Source organism: Amblyraja radiata, chromosome 2 (assembly GCF_010909765.2).
Source record: "Amblyraja radiata isolate CabotCenter1 chromosome 2, sAmbRad1.1.pri, whole genome shotgun sequence".
Taxonomy (NCBI): Eukaryota; Metazoa; Chordata; class Chondrichthyes; order Rajiformes; family Rajidae; genus Amblyraja; species Amblyraja radiata.
The window spans coordinates 42,191,896-42,205,203 of record NC_045957.1 but is presented as its reverse complement, the minus strand read 5'-3'; the positions used below and the strand labels follow the sequence as shown (position 1 = coordinate 42,205,203).

Genomic DNA, 13,308 nt, shown 5'->3' with positions numbered 1-13,308 from the left:
AATACTTGTTCTACTCATTTCCTTTAAACTGTGTCCCTTTCACCTTAAAGTTATGCCCTCTTGTCTTTGATGATTCCATCCTGGGAAAAAGGTTCTGACTGTGTTCATCCATCAATGAATATGTTCATCTCAGGCAATGCATAAGGCAACGTATAACTACAAATATTTTAAGAAGTCTTAACAATGATATGCAAACGGTAGTGCATATTATATTACAAGTGGCTCTTAAGGTTTCTTCCTAATGTATTTCTCTTCTGTTGCTCAGCATTGTGTACAAACAATTAATGTTTATAAAGGAGCCCTTCTTTCTCAAGAATAAAGATACTGAGTTTCAACAATGTAACCAAATTCTTAACCTTCTGAGCATGCGGCAAGGCAGGGGTAAGAGAGTGCTCCACTGCTGGCCATCTGTTCCTCCATCTGCCCGTTTATACCACCTCATCTGAAGACCTTTCACATGCTTTGTCACTTCTGCCTTTTAACCAAACATGATAGCTGACCACTTTCAACCATATAATTAGTCACTGTCACACACTGGCACCATATGTTTGGTAACATTTCATCTGCGAGAACTAATCGGTCCATACGGATGTACAAATTAAGAGCAGGAACAGGCCTCTCCCACTGTATATGGATGAAGGCTGATCTATTTGCAATCTCAGCTCTGCCCCACTTCCTGGAATCGTTCACTTCCCTCCCTTGCCTATCAAGAATCCATCTTAGTTTAGTTTAATTTGTTATTATTGTCACGCAAACTGAGGTACAGTGAAAAGCTTTTGTTTGCATGCTAACTAGTCAGACAAAAGACACAATATGAATCGGCCTCATCCTCAAGCATTTTCAGAGTCTTCTTCCACCACCCCTTATGGTTGAGTTCCAAAGGCTGCATGGATCATTAGATGCTTGAACTGCTCGAGGCAGTGGTCAACATAACCACTGCAAAGCATGAGTCAGCTAATCTAAGCCAGCCAGCTAAAGATGTACTATAATTTGTGTCAATGCTGTGAGATAATGAAAAGGTGTTGAAAAGGTTGGGAAATATATTTTATTTGGCTTTCTTGAAACTTGAACTCATAGGTCCTGCTTTTACAGCCAAGACGAAACAATATTTGGGAATTGGGAACCCTGTAAAAGGTGCGGTATTCAACTAATACTCAAGGCATCAACAAATAAAGTTTCAACAAGTTCCCTCATTCAAGTCTCTTCCACAAGGGGAAACACTGCTGGCCTAGTACGGCAATTCCAATGCACAGGAACATGAGGAGAGTGGTGGATTCAGCCATCATGGGTGCCGACGTCCATACCATTGGAAGCATCTACATGACATGCTGCTTCAAGATGGTGCCACCTAAGATCATGGGCCATGCCCTCTTCCCACTGCTACCATTGGGCAGCTGGTAGAGAAGACTGAAGTCCTACACCTCCAGGTTTAGGAAAAGCTACCTTCCAACAATAACAATAAGGTTCTTCAACTAACCCACATGACTCAAATCCTACTTCAACAATAGACCACTACAGTCCACCTCTTGCAGAACCATGGAGTTGGTTGTTTCTCTAATTATATTTTTGCGCTAATGTCGTACTCTCTGCACACTCATCTTTTTTTTAGAATTTTGTGCGCCATTTGTGTATACGTTGTTTTTGTTCAAGTCTTTGTGCTTGTGATGCTGCTACAAGCAGTATTTCTTGTGTAGCTGTACCTCACTGTACTCATGCATAATAATTTGAACGTCTGGCCTGTCCTGTCCGCTCAGGATCTTACAAGTTTCTAAATTCCAAAGAGGAAACTCTAACTACTTTAGCCATTCATAATAGGTAAAGCCTTCATCCCAGAATTAGCCTGGTACACCTCTTTTATACTGCTTCTAATCCTAATTTATTGTTTCTTAAATAAGAGGATCAAAACTGCGCACAAGACTGAACAAAGCTGTGCGTCAGCATGGTGGCGCAATGGTGTAGTTGCTTCCTTACAGCGCCAGAAACCTGAATACGGGTACTGTCTGAAAGGAGTTTTATGTTCTTCCCGTGACTTGTTCGGTTTTCTCCTCAGGCTCCTGTTTTCTCCCACACTCCAAATATGTACAGGTTTGTGGGCTAATTGGCTTGATAAAAATAGTTTAAAAATTGTCCCCAGTGTGTGTAGGATAGTGTTACTGTGCAGGGATTGCTTGTCAGCATGGATTCGGTGGGCTGTAGGGCCTGTTTCTGAGCTGTACCTTCACCAATTCAATGAACAATTTCAATTTTACTTCGGAATCATGTGAGTGACTACGTGAAGAGCCCGTCGGCCTGCATGTGCGTCATTTATGTCAAATGCATGGCGCTCTGACTGGCGTGTTGGCGCGTCACTCCACCAGCGGCAAGTTTTAAATGACCTCCAGGTAAGTTCTTGAACTTAGTCTGCGGTCATTTTGTCTTCTGTCTTGTTACAGCAAGAACACCATGGATAAGGCGAGGGTGGAGTCTCGACGGGCTGCAGGGAGAACCGCTTCTGAAGACAGCGGGAGTGCGGTCAGCGGGCGGCAGTCCGTTTCACCATCGCGTTCGCTGACAGCTCAGCCAGCGATCTCGGGCTCGGTGCCCATGGAGAGCACTTTGGCTACCCCGCGGGTCGGGAAAGCCAAGTGCTAGTCCAACAGGCCGGTTAACTCGGACGAGTCCGGCCGGGAGGGTTCGCCTCCTTCAGCGGGAAGCGTTGTCGGACGCCTTTCCCGAGTGGAGCATCTTATGGAGAAGATGCTCCAACATGTGCTCCTCGGTTGGGAGTCATATCACAGCGGGTCTCGGGGGCCCGCAGCAGCGCCTGGTGCAGGGCTGCATTATGTCTCCCCATCCGAGGATGGGAGTGTAGACCACCAGTCCTGGGCGGAGGAACGCTTGATACGGGACCTGTCAGAAGCAGAGGTGCCAACCATGGTCTCCAAATTTGCAGTGCCGTCGCTGGTTGGGGAGCTGCTGGACGAAGAGCTGGCGGCCAGTATTAACTACCTCGCTTCCCACCAGCTTCAAGAGCAGGTGATGATAGAGACAGCCATGAGGTACCACGCGCCCAGCAACTGCGCTTCCCTCAAGGTACCGGTGGTGAACAACTCCATCCATCTGGAGCTACATTGGTGGCGGCATTAAGACACAAGAGAAATTGCAGAGAATTCTGAACCTGCTGGCATCGGGGTTGACAGCATTCGCCAGGTCGGTGGATGGCTGCGCAATTCAATGAACAATTTCAATTAAACTTCTGTACCTTTAAACGTGTTCCCTTGTGTTGAATGCCAATATGTAATTTGACTTCTTAACTGCATAATGCACGTGCCCACTAACTTCTTTGTTTTGTACACACGAATATCTCTATCTCTATGACTCTATTCAGATGCAATCTATCTCCATTCTTCATTTTTGAATACTCTTACCAAAGAGCATGACTTCACACTTTCTTACATTAAACCTCCATTTGACAAGAAAGTGGGGGAAATAAAAAATGGGATTTATGCAAGATAGTTTTAAATGGATGATTAATGGTCATTGTGGATTCCATATACCAAAGAGTCTGTTTCTGTGTAACATCACTATAATCAGATCTATATTCTGTGTGTAGCTTATGTATAATGTCAAATGCTGCTGGAAATCCAAATATACTACATCCATTGATTTCCCTCTGTCAAGTCTGCTTGTTACAGCCTTGAAAACCTTAAACTGGTCTGCATTTCATAAAACCAGATCGACTTTATTTGATTGCACTAAACCTTTCTTAATAAATTTCTCCTTTGATTGTGATCTCTACTACCTTGCCAGCAAATTAGGAGAAGGCAACAATCTAAGTTCTACACATGTGGATATAAAGACTCTCAGAACCAATCCACCCTGACGTTTCATATGTCAATATGATCAAACTGTTTGAATGTTCATAAATCTTTACTTAACACGACTTAAAAAATGAAATTGAAAAAATCAATACAAAACACTATTGAACAATGAACAGCAATGTAGCAGATGTAATTAAATCAAAAATACAAAATTTACCTTACATAATAAATAGGCTTGCGCTATTTAGCTTGTGCTAAATACAACCTGCTGCAGGTGCAGGGGAAAAATTACTGTTTATCCCTGCTGGTCTTGGTTTTCTATTGTCCAACCCAATATCTCGGCTAGTAGATGATGCTACACTCCACACACTCGTGCAGTAACCAACATTGACACCTGAACAAATGTACTTTGGAAATCCAAAATTGTGACATTCTTTGTTTTATTTGTTCTATCGTATTATTGTCAGCTATTAATATCCTTAGTCTAATAAATCTGACAAACAGAATTTCCTTTTGATTAACCAATTTAGTAATTTTATGGTTTTCTTAGTGTCGTGATATCACTTCTTCAATATGGATTCCAAACGTTTCATAGAATAATTCTGTTTTCTCTCTCCCTTATTTCTTCAATAGACACCTGCTGCTTTTCAATCTATTCAAATATTTCCAGAATCCTGAGAATTTTGCAAGATTGCAACAAATGCATTCCCTATCAAGGCAGACATTTTTTCTCATACCATAGCAGGCAGACCATTAGGACCAGGGGATTTGTTGACCTTTAGTCCCATTCATTTGTCTTGTACTTGTTCTCCAGTGATATTAATTATTTTAGGTTTCTCACATTTTTTTTGCCCCTGGCTACCCATCATTTTTGGTGTGCCAAATCTTCTAACAGTGAAAACGGATACAAGATATTTCTTATTAATTAGTCATTATTATTAATTTCACCGTTTTAGCTTCTAAAAGAACATATTTATTTCTGTTGCTCTCTTTGATACATTTTTATAGGAACTCATATAAAGTTTTAATGTTCTTGCTGGTGTACTCTATAAAACTGTTATGACTATAAATTGGTTCTTTCTCTTTAATATTATCCTTAAACTCTTTAATTAGCCACATGTGGATCAATTTTCTCATAAATCCATTATTTCTTAAATGGAATTCTGTGAATTTTGAAATAGTTCTTTAAATATCTGAAATTATATCTCTGTCAATTCATCTCAGGTTATTTATTTACATGCCTTTATTTACATTTTAGATCTAGTTTCAAACATCTTTTGTTGTAATCCTTTAAACTAAAGTATGCCTGAGCTGCAATCCTCCACAATACGATTGCTAACCAATCCTGTCTCAGTATGCACGACCAGATCTAAAATAGCTTATTCATTGGTTTAGTTTATGTTAGAGATACATCACGAAAACAGGCCCTTCAGCCCACTGAGTCCGCACTGACCAGCGATTCCCGCACATTAGCGCTACCCTACACACATTAGGGACAATTTACACTTATACCAAGCCCATTAACCTACAAACCTGTACGTCTTTGGAGTGTGGGAGGAAACCAAAGGTCTCGGCGAAAACCCACGTGGTCACGGAGGGAACATATAAACTCCATACAGGCAGCACCCTTAGTCGGGATCGAGTCCGAGTCTCCGGCGCTGCAAGCGCTGTAAGGCAGCAACTCTACCGCTGCTCCACCATGTAGCCCTCTGGTTGTATCCACAGTGCAAATGTAGTTAAGAATTTGTGATTCTGCATTTTATTTTCCTAATTGGTAGGCAAATTGAAAATGTCCTCATCTGAAGCATCTTAAACTATTTAGTTTAATTCAGCCCAGATATTTAATTCACAAGTGAAATCTATCAAACTAAACAGAGCCTTCCTCACTACTACTATTGCTGGTGCCATATAAACCGATACCCTCTTTCCATCATGCCCTGAACTGTCTGGCCAATGCCAAATTGACCAAGGCTCAGATGGCAATGCACTGATTCTTTCTTTTGTTATTTTGCTTGTTAGTTTAGATCTCAGTTCTTCATTCTCCCTCTGCAGAAATTTATTTTTGCTTGTCTGTTGATAATTCTCATGTGGTCTACAAAAATCATGATACCCCCACCCCCCTCCCTCTCCCCACCAGATACAAACTCACAGCCACATAGAACTACATCTGTCACTCATTTCACACTACCATCACCACCACCTAGTACCACATTCCTTTCAATAAGCACAACATGAAAAGCCCCTTCTACCATGTCACTTCACTGCTGGCATGATGCTTTCATCAATGCAGTTAACAAGATGCTCATATTTGTTGGGCAAGTAAAAGGTCTGAGGGTTCCTCGCCCTCAATCACTGACTAAATCTAAAGTGCTTCTCAACCTTGGTGATGTGACTGTCCCCCCAACTTTCTATTGTGCAGCCAGCGGAAGTGATAGAGGTTGGTAAAATTATGAGATTTAAAAGATACTTGGGCAGAATATCGGTCAGCCCCAGGCAAGTAGGTCTATCTTGGTTAGGCATCTTGGTTGGCGTGAACACGCTGGGTCAAATAAGTTGTTTCCATGCAATAAAGCCCTATGACTCTCACTCTGAAGATTCACTCATGAAAAATCTCTGCTTGGACATATATCCAGAAAATAACTTGCACTGCATAAACATTATACAATCAATGACCTCTGTCAAGAAGAGGAGAAGAGTTCAAATTCCTTATTTGATGCATTTATTTTCTTATGGATATTGCCTCAAGAATTTAAGATCGGCAGAAACAATTTGAAACTCACTGTTTCGAGACCCAAGAGAACCAGGAGTGGGATGGTTGTCATTCCTCCCTGAATCCATTCATCCAGAGACACTGTACCATCATGGTCATAATCTATCTCTTCCATCATCTCCTGAAGAATCTATCAATGAAAAGAAAAACCTTTATAAACACAATTAACTTGCACACAATTTCATCTATGTTATGGTCAGTTTAGTTTAGTTTAGTTTAGATAAATAGCATGAAAACAGGCCCTTCAGTCCACGCCATCCATCAATCACCTGTTCATACTAGTTCTATGTTATCCCACTTCCTCATCACTTCCGACAGACTGATGGGCAATTTACAGATTCAATTAACCTACAAATCCGCACATCAATGGGATGTGGGCAGAAACCCACATGGTCACAGTGAGAATGTACAAATTCCACACATACAGCACCCGAGGTCAGGATTGAAACTGGGTTTCTGGCACTGTGAGCAGCAGTTCTACCACTATGCCAGTGTGCTGCCGAACCATCTTGAAAACCCAACCATCTAACCATATAACGAAACTGCTTTGAAATGGAATCATCTCATTAAAAGTAAGACTTCTGAAATATCTTTCATTTATAATAACTCTCTCACACGAGTCTGCTTCTGTGTTGTTTAACTTACCACAACAAACTTCTGCCCGACTGAAGTAAGAGGGATTTTGGTACCCATGCCAGTTTATGCTTTCATGTTAAAAAATATGCAGATATCAACAGTGATTAACAACTGCCGGCACAACATCAAAGATTTTAGCTCTTTTTCTGTTGCCTGCACCTCCAGGCCTGGGAAAGCATTCATACCCCCTAGTGACAAACCCTTCTTCAGTCTCCAACATTTCTCCTCCTCATGGACTTCCCCTGCTGGCCTTCTACCCTCTCTGGACCTTTGGATTTCCAATTGCCTGGAACAGCTTTTTTTTCCACCATTAGCTTTATTGGTATTGGTTGATAATTGTGAAGTGAAGTGAGATATAGTGAACAAATGTGTTTGTCTACTATCTCGTGAAATCGTACTATATTTGATGACAATCAAGCCATACTTAAGTACCACAGGTAATGCAAAGAGAAAAATACCAGAGTGCCAAATATAGTGTTACAACATTATATGTTACAGAGAATGTGCAGATGAAAAGAAAAGCAGGGGCTGCAAAGAGGTAGGTTTGGAGATCAAGACCACACGCTGAGACCGTATAGTAGTGTGATGACAACAGGGAAGAAACTGTTTCTGAATTGAATTTGTTGAGGTTATAGGACTTTATAGTAGGGATTGTAATATCGTTGGTATATGCTCTCAAGCTTTTGTACCTTTTATCCCCACAGAAGAGGAGAGAAGAGGAAAATACCAGGGTATAAATGGTCCTTGATTATGATGCCTGCTTTTTTCCAAATAGCCTGAAGTATAGATGGAGTCAATGGGGGTGGGGGCAGGAGATGTATGATGGACTGGGCTACATCCAGAACTCTCTGCAACTTCATGTGGGTTCCTGGGTTGTGCTCTTGCTGAACCAAGCTGTTATGCATCCTGTTATATGTTCTTCCTGATAGAATGTTTTCTACATTCTACGTAGAGTAGGCAGGATTTTTTTGGATCATGCCAAACTTCCTCTTCCTCCATATGACAAAAAAGAAAAGTCACCACCTGGATACTTACAGCAATGTTCCACCAGCCCAAAGATACAAGCAAACAGACACTGTTACATCAACTCAACATGTTCCAATTTTCCTTCAACCTTTTTTTTTCTACATGGAACATCAAACAATATAGTTCAGGAATGGTTCCTTCGGCCTGCAACGTTTGAGACGAACATGATGGCCCGGTAAACTGATCTCATCTGCCCGTACTTGATCCACATCCCTCTATTCCCTGCACTTCATTGTGCCTATCTAAAACCTCTTAAATGCCACTATTGTATCTGCCTCCACCACCATCCCTAGCAATGCATTCTAGACTGTTACCACTCTGTGAAAAAAAACTTGCATTCACCTCTCCACTAAACTTTCCCCCTCTTACCTTATAGCTATGGCCACTATAAGGTAAGAGGGGGAAAGTTTAGAATGACTACTCTGTAAAAATTGTATCCAATTTTCCACGTAAATCTTATTATCATGCATCAATGGGTCACCAGCAATCAACAGTGTTATTGTGTCTTCTTCTGCTTCAGTCTGTTCACTGAGTTAGCTGGTCAGTTACTATTCTTGTGTTGACTTGTGAAGAAATAATTATTCTCTTAATTTGTTCTTATGCAATTCAATTGTTCTAATCTTAAGTAATTGGTAAGAGTTCTGTGCAATATACTATTTGTAAAGATTGCAATGATTTATATAGTTATATTTGGAAGATAAGCTAGCTAGCCATTTTCTTTATACAAGGTTGGGTCTATTTATGTGCTATAATAATGTCTATTTCTAGGAGGCAAGGAATTTTTATTTAAACTTAAATGATGACGAACAACAAAACTTCATTTCCACGTTTTCCCTTTAAAAAAAATGTAAATACTTAGTTGGAAACTTTCATTGGGCTGCACATTCTAAGAAAATTGCTGAGTCGTGCACACTAAAGCAGTTTTACACAAACACCAATTCTGTTTGGAGCACTTTTTAATGTTGATCTGTTGCTGATGATCTCCAGCAACACAGCTTTTCAGTTGTGCCATTTCACAGTGAAATATTTAGAGAAAATCTAAATTGTTTAGTTTAAGTGACTGAGGTGGCATTTTTTTGTGTAAACGTAACCCTCCAGTCTGAACAAGTAGCAAGGTACTTTACTATAACATTTAACTCTTTCAAACAACAATTAATCAATTAAATTACCAAGCAATTAGTTATCTTATGAGATGTTGATGCAACAAATGAATTTAACATTATTGGCAGATGCAGAAACTTGTTAAAATCAGGCAAATTAGTGAAAATCGTTTCCTCCTACTAGAGGTATCAAAAACAAGATGGCATAAGTTTAAGGTGAGGGGAGTTTTGAAGGGGATCTGAAGGTTTTTTTTATACAGTGATTGACATCGGAAGTATGTTGCCAGAGGAGATAGTTGAATCTGATGCAAGATATTTGACTGTACAACAAATATTTGAGATGCACTGAGGCAGACACTGAAATAGGAAAGGCATCAAAGGATACCATCCTAATATGGGCTCATGGGATTGGCATCCATGGGATCACCATGTATGGGCAAAATGATCATCATGGACTTGGTTGCACAAAGGGCCAATTTCTGTGCTTTGTGATTTTCCCATGATAATCTACAGAGGCCCCTCCACAAAGTAAGAGCACAATCGTGTAACACCAATTAGGCCCAATTGTGAAATATCAATGAAGGCGGGTGCCCACCATCACTAATAACATAAAATAAATAAATATGAACAGTATGTTTCAAGGTACAGAGGCATGTGCCCTGTTTCTGATGAAAGGACATGGACGTAAAATGTTAATTCTGCTTCCCTCTCAGTATGTCAAGCAACAGCTGTAGAGTCCTTCATTTTACATCAGACTTCCAGCACTTGCTGTTTTTATCTTTAGGTTTATATGCCCGAGCTGCCCTTCTCATCTAGAGTTCATGCCATATTAATTGCCAACAAGCTTTTGATTATCCATGCCATTTTTACTCTTGCTTTAGAATATTTAAGTCTAATTCCTATTAGTCTAATGAGGAAAGAAAATGTATATATTTTTAGGCAATACTTGATCCTTATGTAGTGAGCAGATAACAGGCCTCCTTGGGGTGGAGATGCATCATTTAATTTCTAATTAAACTCATTAACCAAGGTTAAAAATCAGCTCATTATAGCACTTTTAAGTTGACTAGGAGACAGCACTGCAATCAAATCAAAATGGTAGAAGTTTAAAACTGGCCAATATTTCAAATTAATTCTTTACAGCATCTCCGACAGACTGGATTTTGAAACAATTTCAAAGTTTAACATGCAACCTGAACTTGCAGTGCCACTTGTCCCCAGAAGTTTGCTGGCAGCATGCACCTGAAGCCAAATGGTTAATCAAAATCTCAATTAACATTCAGAGAACGTGCGCTTGGGATTGTTGAAGCTTGGAATTCTGAATGCACACCCTTGGGCTAGAGACCCCTTAATAGAGTTCTGCTCTGTACCACAAAGAGATGTGCAAGGTGTAAAGGTACATTGTAGTTATTTAAATACTAATTTTCTTACATAAATAATAAATTAAAATGCTGAATTATGAATTATGATTCATTGAAAGGGATCAGAAGAGGGAAATATCGGAGAGAAAGCAAACTGCTCACTTAGCAAACGGAGAAAAGAATACAGTTAAATTAGATGATAATTACAATCAATAAAGAGGTTTCCTCCAAATAGTCAAATATTGGAGCTGAGCAATATCAGTGTTTGTACATTGGAGACCCTTAAACAATAAACACCTAAACATTGTGACATAAGTAACATTTAACAGTCAAACACAAGCAATTTATTATCTTTTTTTCATTTCCTAAATATACCTCACCCCACTCAAGTAAACTGATCATGAACTAGCCCCAACCGTAGGGACGGTGGGATTTCCATTATTAATTAAAGAATTCGTTAAACTATTTTTATACACAGTTTAGGATTTTAATATAAATATTGAAAAGTGGGTAAATGTCCTTAGTAATTTGGATGGATGTTCCCAAGATGCTGACACCATCACCATATATCAACTGCTGGGAAATGCAACACAATTCCTTTCTCTCTTCAAAGGGCCTGTCCCACTTGGCGATTTTTTTGGCGACTGCCGGCATCATTGACTGACGTATCAGGTCACCAAAAAAGTTGCGGCGTGATGATGTATTGACGGGGTTTCTTCAAGTGTCGCAACACTTTTTTTGTTGCAGCTGGATTTTGAAATGTTCAAAATCTTTCGTCAAAATGATATGTCAGTCAATGACGCTGGTGAAAAAAATCGCCAAGTGGGACAAGCCCTTTACCCTCCTCCTCACATCCTTGAATTTTTCTTTCCTCTGTCTGGGAGCATGCTTCACTGAGTACAGGTTACCATTCAGTCCATTGGTTCCATTCTGACTCCATATACAGCCAAATATTCAGCTCCATTCCCCCTCGTCTTTGTCCTTACAACTTGTAAATTGTTTTCATTCATATGCCCTTTTGAGCAGCTGGATTTAATTGTGTTTCCATCATCTTTGAAGGCAGTGAGCTCCAAATCATCAGTACTCTGCAGTAAACAACGTATTTTGTCAACCCCACACTGCCCTTGCTGTATTATTTGTCTTTCAATGTGTTTTTCCCCCTTCCCCCATACACCTCCTTTAGTCGACGATTGTGAATCGTCGACTAATCTGAACAGCTTCTTTTCATTTATCTGATCTAAGGCAGTCACAATCATGTACATTTCCAGTAGATCTCCTCTTAACCTTCTGTACTCCTGTTAGGTGTTTTCAACATTTTCTATTTGTATAACCGCTCTGCTTTTTGTACTTTACATCTTTATTAATGAATCCCTGGATTCCAATGCATTATACTCATTGATCTTTCAAAATGTTCAGAAACTTTCAAAGATTTATCTTCTGCTTTGTTATCTCGAGAGACCCTGCACATAAACAAATCCAAATCAAGAATTTGCTATTATGCAGCACCATTTTGTGGTACATTATATCAGCTTGCTTCATTCACATGATTATTTAGAAACAGCCATGCCCCAGCTGAATTGAAGACATTACTTGGTGCTTCAAAAAATTAGATAAAAGCAATGCAATCTTAGACAACTTTAGCTATAAAACTAGTGACAGATGATACAAAAGTATTGTTAAATGCACAATTAACATTTGTAAATGTCTTACAATGTCATGGAAGTAATGACAGACACAATACGAAGTGTCAAGAGATCATCACATAAAACTCATTTACTTTCCATAAACCACGCACAATGTAACCCAAAACGACAATCATAGCCATCGCACTAACCCTGGAGTGGCTCTGCACAACTAGTTAAGTTCCAGGTCTAGCACTTTCAACCATTTCACACGTAGTATCTAGGTCTCATGGTGCAAATGCTTCCTCTTCACCCCAATAGGCATTTGACAGATGTGCAGTCAGTCTTTTTGACTTTCTCAATCTCTTTGATAATTGAAATGTTTAAATAATTAGAAATAATTTATAAAATATCAAATTAATATTTTAAATTGCGATAATAAAACTATAGAACATAGAACAGTACAGCACAAGAACAATGTCTGTGCCAAACATAATGCCAAGACCATCACTATCACGAGCCACATCCCTCCATTCCCTGCATATCTCTATGCCTTTATAAAAGTTTTTTAAATGCCACTAACATATCTGTTTCAACCACCACTACCACCAGTACATTCCAGGCACTCACCACCCTCTATGTAAAAAAATTCACTCACTTTAAAACTATGCCCTCCAGTATTTAATTTTTCCATCCTGGTGCAAAGATTCAGACTAACTATGCATTTAATAATTTTATACACTTCTATCAAGTCTCCCTACAACCTCCAGCGTTCAAGGGAAAACAATCCAAGACTATCCAGCATCTCCCTGCAGTTAATTCCACCTAATCCATGCATAATTCTGGTAAACCTCCTCTGCACACTTTCCAAAGCCTCCACATCATTCCTGTAATGGGGCGACCAGAACTGCACAGAATACTCCAAATGCGGCAAAACCAAAGTCCTATGAAGCTGCATCATGAATATTATTATCATATTAATCTCCTTTTTTT

General features: G+C 39.7%; 1 protein-coding gene across 1 annotated transcript in view; it reads right to left on the bottom strand.

Annotated features, from left to right (window-relative positions):
• Window positions 1–13,308, bottom strand: part of dgkb (diacylglycerol kinase beta) — a 568,450-nt gene that overhangs the window by 420,840 nt on the left and 134,302 nt on the right. The window contains exon 7 of the mRNA XM_033045582.1: window positions 6,581–6,700. Within this exon, the coding sequence (XP_032901473.1) occupies window positions 6,581–6,700 (120 nt within the window). The remainder of the gene's footprint in view (window positions 1–6,580; window positions 6,701–13,308) is intronic.